The sequence below is a fragment of the Pelophylax lessonae genome (assembly GCF_965119305.1).
Source record: "Pelophylax lessonae genome assembly, chromosome: 1".
NCBI lineage: Eukaryota > Metazoa > Chordata > Amphibia > Anura > Ranidae > Pelophylax > Pelophylax lessonae.
The window spans coordinates 308681603-308700144 of NC_138768.1; the positions used below are offsets into that span (position 1 = coordinate 308681603).

Here is an 18542-nt window from a genome sequence, read left to right on the forward strand (position 1 = left end):
CTGCTCACAGGGTTTCGTAGTTGGCGGCATTATCCTGTCGTTGTCCCTATTTAGTGGTCCATAGGGATAAAATGGTTCTTCGCCCCTGTCTATCATTCCTGACCAAAGTTGTTTCGGACTTCCATTTGAATGAGGACATTGTGTTGCCTTCCTTTTGTCCCAAGCTGGCTCAGCCCAAGGAATTTGATTTGTATACCTTGGATATGGTTCGTGTGATTCGGGTGTATCCTGCAACTATGGAGTCCTTTTTTTGGAGGTCAGACTCGCTTTTTGTGGTTATGGACAGACCAAGGAAAGGGCTGCCATTTCCAGATGGATCAGACAGACGATAACACAGGCCTATTCTTTTAAAGGTCATGTTCCTCCTTTCCCTGTCATGGCACATTTTACCCTGGCACTGAGTACTTCTTGGGCCTTCCATCATCGGGCATCAATATTGCAAGTTTGCAAGGTGGGGCATACCTTCACAAGATTCTACAAAGTACATACTTTCGCATCTGCGGATGCTTCTTTTGGCTGCAAAGTTTTGTAGACTGCTGTTTAGGAGGGGCTGTTTCCTCTTGAGGTGTGGTTTTTTTTTTTTTTTCAGAAGGGGCTCCTGTGACCCAATTAAGGCTTCTGTTTCCTGGATAGGACTCTTATGTTTAACCTTGGGTTATTTTCCTCACCCCTCATTTTCCTTTTGGCACTGCATTTGGATGTGCCAGTAGTTAAGATTTATGGAGCACTGTGTCCGTTGAACAAAAGAAAACGGGATTTTTGTACTTACCCTAAAATCCATTTCTCTGAGTTCGACGGACACAGCACCTACCCCTCTAAGGAGTTGTGAAACTTCTTAATACTGCTCACTAATAAACTGATTAGCTAGACCAGAGAGGGGGGTTATATACCAAGCTGAGGACGGCCCAGTCCTACTCCTGGAGGAGGCAATATAACCCAGTAGTTAATCTTTTTTTTTTTTTTTGCTTTTTCACCGTAAACGAAAATGAACGGATGCCAAATTATTGGCTTTACCTTTGTACATTTACAGACTTTGCAAGACATTTCTCTTTGCAGTCACCAACTCTCTCACTGGATATAAAAAGTTTTATGGAACCTGTAATTGCTAGTATAGCACCCTTCTTCCTTCCCCTTCCTTCTCCTTCCTTCTTTCTTTCTTTCTTTCTTTTCTTCTTTCTTTTTTTCTTTCTTTTTTTCTTATATCATTTATTTTCAAACTGCTTGTTCGTGGAAATGGGAAATATGCCATGAAGGATATTTTATGACCAGTATTTAAACAAGTAATACTTAGATTTGCAAATGGAGTGATGCAATTTTGATTATAGATGCATAAAGGGGATGAAATATTGGTAATCGTGGCCTTTCAGATTGTCTTAAGGGTTTGATTTGTCTATCCTTACCAGTTTTGTTGTTAAAGCTCCTTTCACACTTGTGCGCTCAGAAAGTCATGAGACTTTGACGTGACTTGAAGCAATGCCTGTGTAATTTTGAGGTCTATGGACCTCAAGTCATGTCAAAGTAGTGCAGGGACTACGTTGAAGTCGTACAGATATCAATGGTACTCATTGGAAATCATGGTAGCGATTTTGCAGTCCCAAGTCGCAGGACAAGTCCCACAGGTGTGAAAGGGGCCTTATGTGTTGTAAGAGCTTATAAATACAATAGATGGATTCAAGTAAATTCCCGATTTTTGCCATGTGGTATATTGCTAACGTTTTAACAACCATTTACTGTGTTTTTTCTTTTTTCTTTTTTTTCATTATTTTTCTTTTTAATACAATCATCAGTTGGCTATCTGCACTGGAGGGCACTAAGTGGTTGCAGCATCTTTCCATGTTACTCAAGTCATCCCTGTTGGTTGTTCATGCATTGGATCGTGATCAGCGCCCTGTTCTTGTGCACTGTTCAGATGGATGGGACCGCACTCCACAAATTGTAGCTCTCTCCAAACTCCTGCTGGATCCATATTACAGGACCATTGAGGTGTGTATACTTAATGCCCGTCTGATATAGGGCAGAAGCATCTAGTAAATGTGTGTACGTGCATTTTGGTGGGGTATCATTTTAAAAAATCGTGTGTTTAAAAAAAAAAAAGCACAATGTGCACTAATGCGCAAAAACGTGCTCTTATTCGGATGCACCTCCCGGTGTGAACGAGTCGTAAGACTGGTGTGCCCTGGGATTGTGTGAAATTCAAAAGGGTGCCTTGACTGAAAAAAAATTTGAAAAACACTGCCCTAGATAGTCAACACTTCTGCAGGTGTAATAGCACGAAGATGATTGATCCAAACACTAATAGGCTCTGGATAGGACTTGGCAGTGTGAACTAGAATACCGGTTCTACGTAGGCAAGTACTTGCATATACCAGCTTTAACATATGTTGGTGAGGGTAAACATATTGGAGTATCCTAATGACACTTTCAATCCTACTTTAAAAAGCAGTCTTTGAGCTCAGGTCACGTGAATTTTCCTGGGCTTCAACTTTCAAGGTCTGAGAGGACTATCCTGTGAGAATTATGTAATTTGAGTTTGCTGCTTTTGTGTTGAGTTTGCTGAATTTGCTTGAGATTTGTGTTGCCCAATCTACCTAAAAGAAGCCTAAGTGATCTTATGTTTGTGGCTCCCTAAAACAGCCACAACGGAAATTTCTGCCAGCAATTCATATAATTTGAGCGGGGCCCAGAAAACCTTTTCTGATGCTTGTTCCCTCCAGGCTTAGCCAGCAATGGAGCTCTGATTCTGTGACTCCTTCCCCCTGAGTCCACTCCACTCTAATTCTATTGCAAGGTTGGTCAATATAATTTTCTGATAATCTATAGTACATTTGTATATAATTTCATTTTAACTCACAACTTTATGTTCTCAATGTAAGTAGCCTGGTAAGAATGGAGTTGTAAGTTTGGCAGAGTGAGGTTTAAAAAAACAAACTGTTTACCCATTTTGTTAAATGGACCCTTTTGCTTTGTGTGTTATGTGTATATCATTAGCGTTCCTTTTCCTCATATAGGGATTTCAGGTTTTGGTGGAAACTGAATGGTTGGACTTCGGGCACAAATTTGCTGACCGTTGTGGGCATGGAGAGAACTCTGAAGACCTGAATGAACGCTGCCCAGTCTTCTTGCAGTGGCTGGACTGTGTTCACCAATTACAGAGACAGTTTCCTTGTTCTTTCGAGTTCAATGAGGCTTTTCTGGTAAGTACATCTGGAAGGAGAACACCTTTGATGGTAAAGTTCAGTATATTCGCCTTGCTGTTTATTGGGGCACTCTACTTACAGAAATAAGGGTTTCCGACCATGCTAGTATTATTACTATTCCTCAAAGTCTAGTACAGGTAGGATTTCAGGTTACTGTGAATTGAGAAGTATTTTTCTCGTTCGTTCATTGTTGGATACAGCACTCCATAAATCATAACTACTGGGTTATATCACCTTCTGCATGAGTATGACTAGGCAGAATAAAAAACAGTTGGCTATGCCCATGGGCCGTCCTCAGCTCCGTTGGAAATTGTGAAGAATCATTTGATATACAGTACTTCCCATATTCCACAAGCTATGTGCCAGAAAGACATCAGAATCATCACTTTCCGTACCTGATGACGAATCCGTTCTTCAAGTAACTCTGTTTCGCTGTCGCTGTTTTACAGTTCGTCTAAAAGCGCTTTTGCGCAAAAAAAAATGCTTTTTGGACGCCATGGTCGTTCAAAATTTTCATGCACAAAGCACTGGAAAAGCACAGGCAGGGCACTGGAAAACTCAACAGGTACAATCCTGTGCTGAAATGGCATGATACAGTATAATCCGTTAGGATCACAGCTTTGTATCATGCCATTTAGTGTTTACACTTTTGAATTTTCAGCCGGTTCCACCACCTGCATCGCAACGCTTGCAGGGAGGGAACCGGAAGGCAAGTGCCGGCAATCGGCCGAGCACAGAGCGGGGAGAGAATGAGGAGGACAGCGGGGGAGGGCAGGGAAGGTGAGTAACGTTCTGGGGTAATCCTCAGTGTGGCTCGGGGTTACCGCTTTTGGTACAGAAAGTTAACCCCGAGCCACACTTGAGAATACCGCCAGGGCGGTTAATAGGTGCCCACTGAGTATAAGGGGATCCTTAAGTAGTGGCAAAACTTTTTGTGGGTCTTCCTTACCCTGATGGAGTCTCAGGGTCACATCTCCCCCACTGACCCCCTCATAGAGATAGCAGGTCCCTCAGAACCCCATCTTCCCATTGTTGCTCTGATGGCGGTCCTACAGTCCTTGGTATCCCGGGAGGAAGTGGCGTGTGGGCAAAGGCCCAGTAGGAAGCGTCCCCTGCCTTCTCGTGCTCAGTCTGTCTCATCTGATTCTGAGCCTGGTGCTGCTGCGGACGTGACCTGTCCAGGGGGATTTAATATTACGCCCGTCGATCCCTCCGATAGTGCGTATGATTCCTCCACGGGCACAGCAGCGAATGAGAAAGCGATGGTAGACGTAATTCTTACTGCAGTGCGTAAGACTTTAAAAATGGAGGATGTGGCTATGGATGTGGCTGTGTCTTTTGGTACACACAACTCACCTCAGACAGCTAAGGTGTTTCCTTATCTTCCTTATTTTGATTTTATCTATAAGGGATGGGAGCAACCAAAGAAACCCTTTGTGGTCCCCAAATGTTTCTCAGTACATTACCCCTGCGTGGAATTCCTCTTAAAAAAAAAAAAAAAAAGTGGACTAGTCCACCAGTGGTGGACCCTCCTTTTTCCAGTTTGAATAAAGTAATTATGATCCCAGTAGAGGAATCCCTGTCATTTAAAGACCAGGCTGACAGGAAAGCAGATGTTGTGGCTCGTAGCATGTTTACTATGGCTGGTTCTGCTTTGCGACCAGTCTTGGCCTCAGCCCTGGTGTCTCAGACCCTAACTGAATGGGCAAAGCTTTTGCGTCAGGGCCTGGGGAGTGAGTAGGTTTCCGCTGCTTATGTTCATTTAGTAGATCAGTTGGTCCAGGGGCTGCAATTTATTTGTGATGCAGCTTTGGATACGGCACCTGTGCTGTCCTAGCTTACTTTTTCAGTGGTGGTGATTAGGGGCATGCTGTGGCTTAAGAATTGGTCTGCAAACAAAGCCTCTGAGAAACCTCTCATTTGCCCTTTCAAGGCGATCGCCTGTTTTGAGCTACTCTGGATGACATAATTAAGGGTCTCATTGGGGGGAGAGGGGAGATTACCTTCCTGCACAGTCTAGGAAAGGTAAGGAGCCTTGTCGCAAATGGGGGGGGGGGTCCTCCTCCTCAGCCCATAGAAAATTCTGTTGTGCTCCTGGGGCTGCAGTTAAGGGAAATAGATCTCTCAAGTCTTCCCTGGGAGGTTCCAACCAACGTTGGTCTGGTGAGCCTAGAGCTGGCTTCTACGGATCCGCATACAAGACCCCTTCAGCATGAAGGTCTACCCTCACCCATAACTGGAGTGGACTTCTTCGCTGGTTTCCAGCCCGTGGACCTCCTTCGTGAGCATCAAGGGAATCCCCAAATGATCCTTTTTGGGGTACCAAAAAGGGGGTCTTTTTTGGGTTTTTTAGGTCCTGGGTCTCCTGTCGGGATAGAATTCCTGCAAAGGTTCGGGTGACGTCCGAACTACCTAAGGTCCCTGCTGTCCCTGTCATTGAATCACCTGGATCTGACTGAATTTAATGTTGACCAGGGTGGTCCAACTTTGGGAACCACAGGCTGTGATTTGCCAGCTGCTGCCACACAGATATCCTTCTCTCCCGACTTGCATACAGGTTCTGAGTCTGGTGGTGTCCACCTTCAAGACAGTTCTGTGTGCACAGTCCTACATGCAGCTCCTTCAGCAGGTTCGGCTCCACAGGAGGTTCGTGACGAGGTCACTGTTCCTCTGATAGCCTAGGAGTGCGGCAAGGCCAGTATCATCCTTGACTCAAGCTTCTTCCGCAGTTCCTGCAAGGAATCAAGGGCGAGCGTCTTCCAATCATTCTGGTGACTGTAAATGTCCCTTGGGGGCTACCTCTCACCAGCCCCCTCCCTGTAGTGCAGTGGACTGAGGCAGCCATCGCTAACGATGGCTCCTGTGTCCACTGACAGCTCGGATGACCAGCTGATCACATAGTAAACCGAGAGTTACTATGTGTCAGACTGACAGTTTATGAATGGATAAGGAGTCTCTATACAGGCTCCTTATTCATTCATGTCAAGTGCTACAGAGAAAGGGACTTTTAAGTCCCTTTTTCTGTCTCAAAAAAAGAGATGTTAGCCCGCTGGATGTGTATACAGTACCTTTGGCAACTTACAGAACATCCCTGTGCTGTAATATTCTATATAAGCGTTGTATTCTATTAATGCGTACAAAGCCTGCTCGGATTGGCTGAGTCAGAGAGGTGGGCTTATACAACCTTTGCCAATCCGAGCAGGCTTTGTATGCAATAATAGAATACACAGCTTGCCGTGATTGGATCAGCATGGTACATAGAGTATTGCAGCACAGGGACGTTCTGTAAGTAGCCAAAGCTTACTGTATACACATCCAGCGAGCTAAACTATTAATAATAGAGACGTTCTGTATGTAGCAGAAGCTACAGTACATATTAGGGCACATCCAGCGGGCTAAAATATTTAATAGGGACGTGATGACTCCACTGAGTTTATGAAATGGCGTTGCCTCAGAAGAGGGGGTAGTCTTATATGGCGAGTATAGGGCAAAAGCGCAGGAGTGGACACAAACCTTGCGGGTGCGGGCGGGAGTGGAACACAAACATTGCGGGTACGAGCGGTCCTGGTCATACATTCAGCGGGTGCGGGTTTAATAAAACAGTCCTGCGCAAGGCTCTAATCGACACCCTCAGCAGTTCGCAGAGGGCAGTGTGCACTGCCAGCGATTCAGGTGCAATGCGGAAACCCGCACTGGATTCGCAGGGTTTGTCGCATCGCACCAGTGTGAACCGTGCTTAAGGGGACTTTTCAAATTCTGAAAGCTGTAAGTGAAAAATGGTAACCTCCTTCTTTTTTTTTTTTTTTTTTTTCTTTTAGTACATTTTTATTTACAGTTTTGCGTACAATCAGTTTTCACTATTTCACAAAATGTTACAATTTAAAATGTACAAATATTTAACTCCATACAATTTTACTTTTATATTTAGTAGGAATTTTGTACATTTTGCCATGTATGAATCCACTATAAATGATTTTAGTGTATTTTTAGCAAAAATGTTGGTTTGATAAACATTTGCACAAATATCGCGTAGCCTTATAAATCAGTAGCACTCTGTGTTCTACTGGCCATGTGCTTTCAGAAAACCTATGGTTTGAGGGATGTTTTATAAACTCTGAAAGCTGTAAGTGAAAAAGGAAAACTTCCAGATTTAGGTTCAGTTTTCACCATTTTGCAAAAAGGTGCAATTCAAAATTTAAAAAAAAATATTTGTTATTAACTCAATACAGGTTAAGCTTTTATATTTAGTAGGAATTTAGCGGAAATTTTGTAAAATTTGCTGTGTTTTGTATCTATAAATGATTTTAGTGTATTTTGAGCTACAATTTTGATTTGGTAAACATTTACGCAAATATTGTGGGGCCTTAAAAATCAGTAGCAGCTTCAATTTTCACCATTTTGCAAAAAGGCCTAATTTAAAAATTACAAATATTTGTTTAACTCAATTTTGATAAACATTTGCGCAAATATCGCAGGGCGTTAAAATAAGTAGCACCTTTTTTTTTTTTTTTTTTACATTTTTTCAGGTCATGTGCTATTACAAAATGTATGGTTTAGGGGAGTCTTAAACAAGCTCTGAAAGCTGTAAGGGAAAAATGAATATCTTTAGATTTGTTTTGAGAAATTTGGATATTTCCATTTTTGCGTATGTTTGATTTTCACCATTTCTCAAAAAGGCGCAATCTAAAATTTGCAAATAGTGGGTATTATCTTAATACAGGTTTGCTTTTATATTTAGCAGGAATAGAAAGCAGTCTGATTTTAGTGTATTTTTAGCAAAAATATTGTTTTGATAAACATTTGCCCAAATATCATTGTGCCCTAAAAATCAGTAGCACCTTATTTGTATTCTACTGTGTGCTTTAACAAAATATATGGTTTGGGGGGTCTTTAACCACTTAAGCCCCGGAAGATTTTACCCCCTTCCTGACCAGGGGGTATTTTGCGATTCGGCACTGCGTGACTTTAACGGACAATTGCGCGGTCGTGCGATGCTGTACCTAAACGAATTTGACGTCCTTTTTTTTTCCCACAAACAGAGCTTTCTTTTGGTGGTATTTGATCACCTGTGCGATTTTTTGATCATGCGCTATAAACAAAAAAAGAGCGTCAATTTTGCAAAAATAGCAATATTTTTCAAATTTTTTTATATGAAATTCCACCAAAAAAATGTAAAAATCAAAATTTAACATTTTCGGCCAATTTGTTTTATGCTACATATGTTTGCTAAAAAAAAAATCGCAAAAAGCGTAATTTGATTGGTTTGCGCAAAAGTTATCGCGTTTACTAACCAAGGGAAAGATTTTTGTCATTTTTGTTGTTTTTTTTTTTTAACGCGTAATGGCGGCGATCTGCGATTTATTTATTTATTTTTTTTTTGCGGGACTGCGACATTTGGGCGGACAGATCGGACCCTTGACTGACAGTTTTGACACTTTTGGGGTTACCAGTGACATTTCTACAGTAATCAGTGCTATACATATGCACTGTTACTGTAAAATTACACTGGCAGTGAAGGGGTTAACTTTTTTTGAGAGGGAGGGGCTGTGTGTGTCCCTAGGGGCGTGATTCGGACTGTGATTGGCATTGGCTTGGGCTGTAGGAACAATGATCAACGGTCCTACATAGTAGAACCGTGTGAGCATTGTTTCTACACAGGGGAGAATGACAGGCGGTTTGTTTACACTAGCCGCCTGACTTTCTCCCTCTGCAGCGGCGATCGCAGAGTGACATCGGGTCCACCGGTCACACGCGCGCGCGGGGGGGGGGGGGGGGGGGGCGTGCGCTCGCTCCCTAGACCCTCACAGGCTAGAGACGTAGATCTACGTCACTTTGCCTGTGAGGGGCTGACTGCCGACGTAAATCGTCGTTAGGCAGTCAGCAAGTGGTTTAAAGCGGAGTTCCGGCCTCGGAAATTATTTTTTACTAAAAATACCCCCAGGACAGTCAGGGCTTGTGCATTCCACAATGGATAGCCTCTGAACTGTCCCAGGTCGCACTTATCTTACCTTGAAAATTTCTTCTCCAGCGCTGCCATCTCAGGTGTGGGCAGCTGAAGCCAGCGCGTCCTCTTCTGCGTCCTCTTCGGTCCCACAATGCACTGCACCGGCCCCGCCGTCACTTCCGGGGCAGGAGCATCATCCCTGCACAGCTTCTGGACATGCCCAGAAGCTGTTTAGCAGGGAGTGACGCGCCTGCACCGGAACTGACGAGCGGGGCCGGTGCAGGCGCATTGATTCCTGGGAGCGATGATGTTCAGCTCCCAGGAATCCATGCAAGCAGGAAGTGACGGCACGGGCCGTTGCCGCAGAGGGAGGAAGTGGAAAAAAGGTGAGTATATTTTCTTCAATATCAAGGTAAGTAAACAAAAAAAAAAAAAATTGTGACTATCCATTTCTTTTACAGGTGACACTGAGCAAGCGGATGGCTCAAAGTGGATTTTGAGGCCGAAACTCCGCTTTAACAATCTCTGAAAGCTATACGGGAGAAATAAAAAAAAAAAAGCAGAGGAAAAATTGCAAAAATGGCCTGGCCAGCTAAGTTTAAAAGTGGAGCACAGGGCCTGGCAGTGAAGGGGTTAAAGTAAACCTTGCTGTACAGTGTGAGGTCTGCGTATACTGCCTGGCACCCCTGCTCCTTCAGAAACCCTCTGTGGTAGGTCTAAAATTTACCTGTAAGGGTGTATTTGCACGGAAGTTTAGCCATGCTGCGCAGTGGCAAGAATCTACGGATTCCTGCAGCTGTGATTGACAGTTGTGCACAGAGAGCTGCAGCCGATGAGCCCATAAAGTGAAATGACAAGGTATCAGTGGGCACAGCTATTCGTGACTGTTCGTACAGTAAGCAAAAACTTGCCGTGATCATGGTTGGATGCAGCTATCTGCGCACAGCTGTCAGTCCCAGCTGCAGGAATCTAGATTCTTGCCACAGGTATTTTCAGCATGGCTAAAAACCTGTGTAAATGCAGCCTTTAGAAAAAGTTGGATTTATACTTGCCTTCCACCCTTCTTTCACATTGGGGTGTGACATTACGGCACTTCCAGGAAGATTCCTTATGAATGCAGATCAGGTAAAACTTCATGAGAAGACATTTCAGTCTATTCCAAGATTGTCGTCTTGCAAGATTTTGATAGTTCTGCATTCCCCAGAATCTAGCTAGAGGGAGTGTGATGTCTTGCCTGGGTGGAAAACGGGAGTAAGGTATGTGAAACCTAACTCTTTCATTGGACGGACACAGCGCGCCATAAATCATAACTACTGGGTTATATTGCCTCCTCCAGGAGTAGGACTAGGCAAAACAAAAAACACTGGCTACACCCATGGGCCGTCCTCAGCTTGGTATATAACCCCCCCCCCCCCCCTCTCTGTTCTAGGTAATCAGTTTTAATCTGTCTAGTCAAGAGTAAGGACCTCGGCTCCCAGCTGAGATGTCTGGTCCTAGCAATTTTTTTTCTCCTTCCTTTCATCTTTTTTGTTTTTCTCTCGGGAGATCTACAGTCAACTGCCGGGCTGGGTAACGGGCTGGATAATCTAGTCAGCAAGCGCGTGCAGACTGCAGCTACGCACTAGGTTGGCCACGACATAGCCTCACGGACAGAGGCTGGCCCATGAGTTAAACGTTTTGCAGGGTCGCATACGACTGGGATTAGGTCTGAGTCCCTTGGTCGACAGCTGCTCTACTTTGGTGGAGAGGATTCTGTCTGGAGCGTTACCCACACCATGGAAGGGTAAGTACAGTCCCCTGTAAGAACAGTACAGGGATGGACGCGGGTAACCTCCAAGGCCGATCGGGCCTGCTTGCAGGTTCCCTCCTCTCATCCATTTAAAATCTCTCCATGAGCTGGGCTTCCTCTACTCCCTTTCCCCCCTGTCTGGACCTAGAGTCTGGTGAGGGGTCCCAGGGCAGGGGATGCAACAGAGACTTCAGGGGTCTCCACCGCTATCCCCATTCTGTAAGGGTCCTGGGATAGTGTGTTCCCTGGTAGTCTGGAGGGGTCCCAGTGTAGGAAAACCCTAGGTGTATGCCCCACTGTTTTTCAGTGTGGGTATAGTGCAGGGGGGTCCCAGTGCAGAGTGCTCAGCGGAGTCTCCCCTACCGTGTGTCCTACCTTCAGGAGGGGGTCCCTTTGCAAAGGGTGCAGCGTTGCAGAGGGCACAGGGAAGATCCTGGCAGCTTGCTGTAGCTGAAGGCGGCCATTTTCCCATAGTCTGGCTTGTCTCCAGTTGGCGGCCATGTTTGTGTAGCCCGATGTCACGGGGTCCATTTTCCCTTAGTCTGGGAGACGACCGAAGCCTCGTGGGGATGCCGAAGCTCCTCCCCCTCAGTTTCCTCTTCCTGTGCCTGGGACATATGAACAGGGAATGGGGTCCATGGTGATGCTGGGTCCGAATTCTCTGCGCTCCTCCAATCAGTAGGGTGAGTCCTTGGGGGTCCCTGTCATCTCCCTCTCTGCTGATAGGTACCCTGAGCCTTATGGGGGAATCCTTTAGTGGTGCCAAAAGATCGCTTTTGTACTGCAAGGTCTTCCTTTCCTTATGGAGCATCAGGGTCACATCTTCCCCACAGACCCCCTCATGGAGGTGGCAGGTCCCTCAGAACCCCAGCTTCCCATGGTTGCACTGACAGTGGTCCTGCAGTCCTTAGTGTCCCGGGTGGAAGTGGTGTGTGGGCAAAGGCCCAGGAGGAAGCGTCCCCCACCTTTCCCTGCTGTCTCATCTGATTCTGAGCCTGATGCCGATGTGGACGTGGCTCGTCCAGGGGGGCCTAATATCACACCTCCAGATCCATCTGATAGTGAAGGTGACTCCTCCATGGTCGCAGCAGCGAATTAAAAAGCACTGATAGACGCACTTATCACTTCAGTGTGTAGACTTTAAAATTGGTGCATGGGGCTGATGTAGCCACGGACGTGGCCGTGTCATTTGGTACGCATAAGTCACCTCACACTCCAAAGGTGTTTCCTTATGTGCCTTATTTTGACCGGTTTTCCTGTAAGGAATGGGAACAACCAAAATTATCCTTTTGTGGTCCCCAAACGTTTTTCTGTACGTTACCCTTTTGAGGAGTCACTTTAAAAAAAAAAAAAAAGTGGACTAGTCCACCAGTGGTGGGCCCTCCTGTTTCCAGGTTGACCAAAGCTACCATGATCCCAGTAGAGGAATCCCCATCCTTTAAGGACCCGGCTGACCGGAAAGTGGAGGTTGTGGCACGCGGCATGTTTACTATGCCTGGTTTGACATTGCGGCCAGTCTTTGCCTCAGCCCTGGTGTCTCAGACCCTAACTGAATGGGCCAAGCTTTTGCACCAGGGCCTAGGGGGTGAGCAGTTTCCCGCTGCTTATGTTGATTTAACGGACCAGTTGGTCCATGGGCTGTAATTTTTGTGATGCAGCTTTGGATACAGCTTCTGTGTTGTCCAAACTTTGTTTCAGCGGTGGTTATTAGGCGCATGCTGTAGCTTAATAATTGGTCCGCAGACTAAGCCACTAAGAAAGCTCTCATTGATCTGCCCTTTCAAGGCAATTGCCTGTTTGGGGCTACCCTGAATGACATCATTAAGGGGATCACTGGGGGAAGAGTACCTTCCTGCCCTAGCCTAGGAAAGGGAAGGAAAGGAGCCTTGTCGCAGATGGGGGCCCTCCTTATCAGCGTATAGAAAATTCTTTCATGCTTCTTGGACGGAGAATAAGGGAAATAGATCTTTCAAATCTTCCCCGGGAGGTGCCAAGCATCCTTGGTCTAGTAAGCCTAGAGCTAGCTTCTCTGGACCAGCAGACAAGACCCCTTCAGCATGAACGTCTGCCCTCACCCATTATTGGGGTGGGGGGGACATCTTCACTGGTTTCCTGGCATCGTGGACCTTCATGAGCGTCAAAGTGATCCATGAAATTATTCTTTTGGGGTTACCCAGAAAGGGGGACAAAGCTTGTCCTTTTCAGGTTTTTTAGGTCCTAAATCTCCTTGTGCGGATTTAATTCATGCAAAGGGTCAGGTGATGTCCGAACTACATAAGCTCCCCCTATCCCTTTTCAGGGAATTGATTTACCTAGGTCTGATTCGAATTCTGATCAGGGTGGTCCTTCCTCTGAGCAAACTTCAGGAACCACAGGCCGTGATTAACCGGCTGCCGTCAAACAGATGGTGCTCTCTCCCAGTTTGCATACAGGTTGTGAGTCTGGTGGTATCCACCTTTAAAGACAGTTCTGGTTGTACAGTCCTACATGCAGCTCCTTTAGCAGGTTCGGCTCCACAGGAGGTTAGAGGTTTGTGGCGAGATCACAGATTCCTCTGGCAGACGCCACAGGCATCCAAGACCCACGCTAAGGCTATATCAACCTCCTCTCAGGCTTCTTCTGCAATTCCTGCGAGGAATCAAGGGCAAGGATCTTCCAATCACTCTGGTGGCCATAAATGTCCCTTGGGGGCTTCCTCTCAGAGAAGATCAGTTGTCCCAAGGGCTGATTTACCATCCTGCTTTACAGTCGCTGGTTTTAATGGCTTAGCTGTTGAAAGCCAGGTCCCGAGGGATAGAGGTTTGTCTGGATCAGTGATCCCTACTATGCTGAAGGTGAGTCTTCCAGCAAGCTATACCATCATACGTAGAAAGCGTACACTTCTTGGTGTGAGTCGATTGGCGCTTATCCTCAATCCTTTTCTGTGGCTCAGATCTTAACCTATCTTCAACAGGGCGTTGATCAGAAGTTGGCCTTGAGTACCATCAAGGGCCAGATGTCTGCCCTGGCAATCTTCTTGCAGCAACCCCTAGCCACGCACTTTAGTTTGTACCTTCATTCAGGGGGTTCGACATGTGGCTCCACCTGTACGGTCTCTCTTGCCGCCATGGGATTTCAATTTAGTACGTTCGGTTCTCCAGAAACCTCCATTTGAGAATATTCGGGAGATTCCCTTGCCTATGTTATCTCAGAAGGTGGCTATTACCTTTGCCTGCAGGGAATAGGAATTGGCGGCATTATCCTGTCGCAGTCCCTATTTAGTGGTCTATAGGGATAAAGTGGTTCTTCATCCCTGTCCATCATTCCTGCCCAAAGTTGTCTCTTGATTTCCATTTGAATGAGGACATTGTGTTGCCTTCCTTGTGTCCCAAGCCAGCTCATCCCAAGGAATTTACTTTGCATATCTTGGACGTGGTTAGTGCGATTCGGGTGTATCTGGCAGCTGCAGAGTTCTTTTGGAGGTCGGACTCCCTTTTTGTGGTTACAGACGGACCATAAAAAGGGCTGGCGGCTTCTTCGGCTACCATCTCCAGAGAGATGGTGACTCAGGCCTATTCCATGAAAGGTCAGGTTCCGCCTTACCCTGTCACAGCGCATTCTACTCGGGCGCTGAGTGCTTCTTGGACCTTCCGTCATCGGGCATCTCAATATCGCAAGTTTGCAAGGTGGCTACTTAGTCGTCGATGCATACCTTCACAAAATTCTAAAAGGTAGATACTTTGGCATCTGTGGATGCTTCTTTTGGCCGCAAAGTTTTGCAGGCTGCTGTTTAGGAGGGGCTGTTTCCTCTTGAGGGGTGTTTTTTGTTAAATTTTTATTTTTCAGCCAGGGCACCTGTGTCCTGGTTAAGGTAAGGGCTCTTATGTTTAGCCTTTGATTATTTTCCCCACCCCTCATTTTCCTTTTGGCACTGCTTTTGGATGTCCCACTAGTTATGATTTATGGAGCGCGGTGTCTGTCGCTGAACGAAAGCGAAAATGGGATTTTTGTACTTACCGTAAAATCCATTTCTCTGAGTTCGACGGACACAGCACCTACCCCTCTATGAAGTTCTGATACTTCTAATACAGCTTGCTACTAAAGTGATTACCAAGAGCAGAGAGGGGGGTTATATACCAAGCTGAGGACAGCCCATGGGCATAGCCAGGTGTTTTTTGTTCTGCCTAGTCCTACTCCTGGAGGAGGCGTTTTAATCCAGGATTTATGATTTATGGAGCGCTGTGTCCATCGATTAAACTCGGAGAATAGGATTTTACAGTAAGTACAAAAATCTCATTTTTTTTTATTTACAGGCATGTTTAATGTTTGCAGGGTCTGATAAAGAATTACAAGACAACTCGTGTGTTTGCAATCACTGGCCACTTTTGTCCCACCACAGTACCTAGACAAAGTACTGTGTAAACATCTTAACTATTTAAAAAAAGTCTAAAAAAAAAATATATATATATATATATATATATATATATATATTTGTATTCTATTATAAAACCAGAAAAACAGACAAGTAGATACTGGTCCAACGATTTTTTTTTCCACATGCACTATCATTGAAGTGACTAAAGACATAATTACAGGTCAATAGTCTATGCAGTCCTTTACATACTGTATTCATTTTTACATTAGTCCCTGCACTCACTTGTATACACGTGCATACACACATTTAAACAGGAACCAATGCCAGCATGACTTTTTTTTTTTTTTTTTTTTTTTTTAGACCATTCAATAACTGAGGGGGACTTGCTGTTTTCTAGAAGACTATGGGGAGATAATTTCTCAATAACCTAGCGGTGTTCAGCAGTATGCAAACTTCAAGCTTTTATTTGCTTTATTCAGCAACCACGGTTCCCTCTGTGGATTTTTGTTAGCCATTTAGTTTTAGCATATTTTACACTATTTGGTTATCTTTGTATTCCACATTTGCTGTTGTGTGCGTAATGTAGCGACTTTATCTAGCCTCTGTTATGTTCAGGTGAAATTGGTACAGCACACCTACTCTTGCCTGTTTGGGACCTTCCTGTGTAACAATGCCAAGGAAAGAAGTGAGAAACACATACAAGAGCGCACTTGTTCGGTTTGGTCACTTCTGCGAGCCGGTAACCGCGTTTTCAAGAATTTGCTGTATTCCTCTCAGTCAGAAACAGTAAGTTGGTTGTCAATGCAAAGTTGCTTTTATACAGTAAACCCTACCTGTCTCACCTTTTTATCTTTCTACAAGCTATGCTTACTTTTGCTGTTATACAAGTTACCTTTGTCTTGGTTCCTTTTGTAGAACTTTTTACTTTGTGCTGAGATATTTATACACAATGATATTTTGGCTAATTTGACTGCAAAGAAACCCATCAAAACAGAAATATTAAACTGCCATTACTGACTTGTTTTTTTAAGTTGCAAGGCTCAGAGCTGCTTTCCATATCTTGGTCTAATGTGTTGCTGACCGAGAACAACCATTCACCAAATATGATAAATGTCCAATGTGCCCATTCCTGTTCTTTGCTGGTGACTCCATAGGTAGTATAGCCGTGATCAGAATGGCCCCTGTGCCTGCAATTAAAAAAAAAAAGGGGTCTTCAGTTGCAGCTCCCATATTTTCATTTTGACAGGTTCCATTTAATATTCTAAGAATGCTCTTTGGGGTCCTTTCACACGGTCCGCCTCCATTGGCCGGTGACAGCTCCCTCTCCGCTCTGTGTGGGTAGGTGCCAGAATACCGCTGCTCTCTAAGGGGAAATCAGATGAGAACGGGACCGCCTGTCCGTTCTCATCCAATCCCATCCGATCCCCTGGACGGATGGAAAATAGGGTTTCCATGCGTCCGGATTTCACGGACAGGATCGGAATTGGATAGCAGCGGGTGTCAGCGGAGATGTCTCCGCTGAAATCCGCTGCTCCATAGGGATGCATGGAGGATCCGATCAATTCCGCCTAAAAAACTGACAGGCAGATCTGATTGGATCGTTCGTGTGAAAGGGGCCTATGTAGAGTGTTGTGAAATTTTTGCTGCATTAAGTTGATGTCCATTCTGATTTTGAACAGGTAGGATGGAATATCCAGCTGGTAACCTCTGCTAGTGTATGCAGTAACTGGTTTGAATAGTTTTAAGTACTCTGTAAAGTACTGTAGACTCTTTCAGAAATTGTATAAATTATTGAAATAGTAGTCATAAAAGTATATTTTCTCTTGTACTGTGAGCAATGTGGAATATTTAAATTAAGGTACCAATTGTCTAGATTTAGAGATGTGTCTTTGAACATATGGCTATAGACCTAGCTGAGTGTCTTGAACATATGGCTATAGACCTAGCTGAGTGTATGTTTAAAGTGGTAGTAAACTCTGCTAACAAAATTTTGATTAAGTTTTCCATCTGTAGTTTTATGCCTTAATGTGCTGCTATGCGTCACATAGACTTGCCTGTCAAGCAGAGCCCTCCAGCAGAGCGCTGTTTCTGCTCTAGGTGCTTCCAGCCTCACCCAGTTTTCCTTCTGCTGTCTGCCTGTTGACCAGGCATGATGTCGCTCCTGTGCATACGTATGGGAGTCAAACGCAGCACATCACTCACTGCATTAACGGCCCTGAATGAATGTGTGCCCTGAATGAACCGCGCAATTACACTTTGCAACTGCTTAAGCAACCTAGTAACCCCCCCCAAAAATGTTTCTTAGGTTCTGTATCCTGTGTGCCACGTCCGCAATCTGATGCTGTGGAGTGCAGTTTACCTTCCTGGCTCATCTCCATCCACACCTAGTGAAGAATCCTGCATCCCCTACCCAAGTCCTGGTTCTGCCGCAGAGGAGCCGCCACATGGCAGGTGAGGACAAAGCGTGCACATAGGTCCTAATTGCAAAGGGAATCTGATGTCCATATTATACCTGTTATCACCCGTGTTTATACATCTATACATTTGCCCTGTTAAATTTTATATACAAAATATGTAGCAGAAGCATAATATACACTTTCACCATAACTGCGTCAGTTTTTTTTTTTCTATGATTTTGCTCTCATCTAGAGGTAAACTGCAAAGCCTCATGCACACTGGGCGTTTTGCTACCTCTCCTCCTCCTTTTGGGAAGACTCCTTTCTTCCTGGCAGCAGAGTTTTGTCAGAAAAAAACACGATACTTGTGCAATGTAATTTCATTGGCCAGCATAAACAGTGCTCAAGTGCTAAACACTTCTAGCGCTTAGGCGTGTTTAGATGTCTGTGTGATGCAAATTCAGCCATACAAACTGTATGGCTGAAATTGCATTAGCACCAAAATGATGCAGGACCCTTTTTTTGGTCAGCACTGGAATCGGATTGCATGGGTGTTTACACCTATGTGATTCAATTCCTGCAACATTTGATAATTCATACTGTGATCTGCAAACTGTTCTGGGGGTGTCATTAACTCTACATTGACACCCCCAGAGGTTGGCAAATGTCAGTGTGAACCAGTGTGCGATTCAGGTGCAATGCGGGAACCGCCACTGAATCGCAGGATTTCCCACATGGCACAAGTGTGAACCAGGACTCTGTGTAAGGGGTCAAAAATATGTTTTGGTAACATTTGTTCTCCGTGTGGGAAGTTCATCCAATAGCATGCCCTTTTTGTTGTAGATATTTACCTTCCCTGTGC

At 44.9% G+C, this 18542-nt stretch overlaps 1 protein-coding gene across 6 annotated transcripts in view; it reads left to right on the forward strand.

The window, feature by feature from the left end:
* The window catches only part of MTMR3 (myotubularin related protein 3), a 249319-nt gene that overhangs the window by 203681 nt on the left and 27096 nt on the right, over positions 1-18542 (forward strand). For all 6 annotated transcript variants that reach the window (XM_082256785.1, XM_082256786.1, XM_082256789.1 and 3 more), the window contains exons 13-16: positions 1788-1983; positions 3009-3194; positions 15900-16070; positions 17590-17735. In XM_082256785.1, the coding sequence (XP_082112911.1) occupies positions 1788-1983; positions 3009-3194; positions 15900-16070; positions 17590-17735 (699 nt within the window). The remainder of the gene's footprint in view (positions 1-1787; positions 1984-3008; positions 3195-15899; positions 16071-17589; positions 17736-18542) is intronic.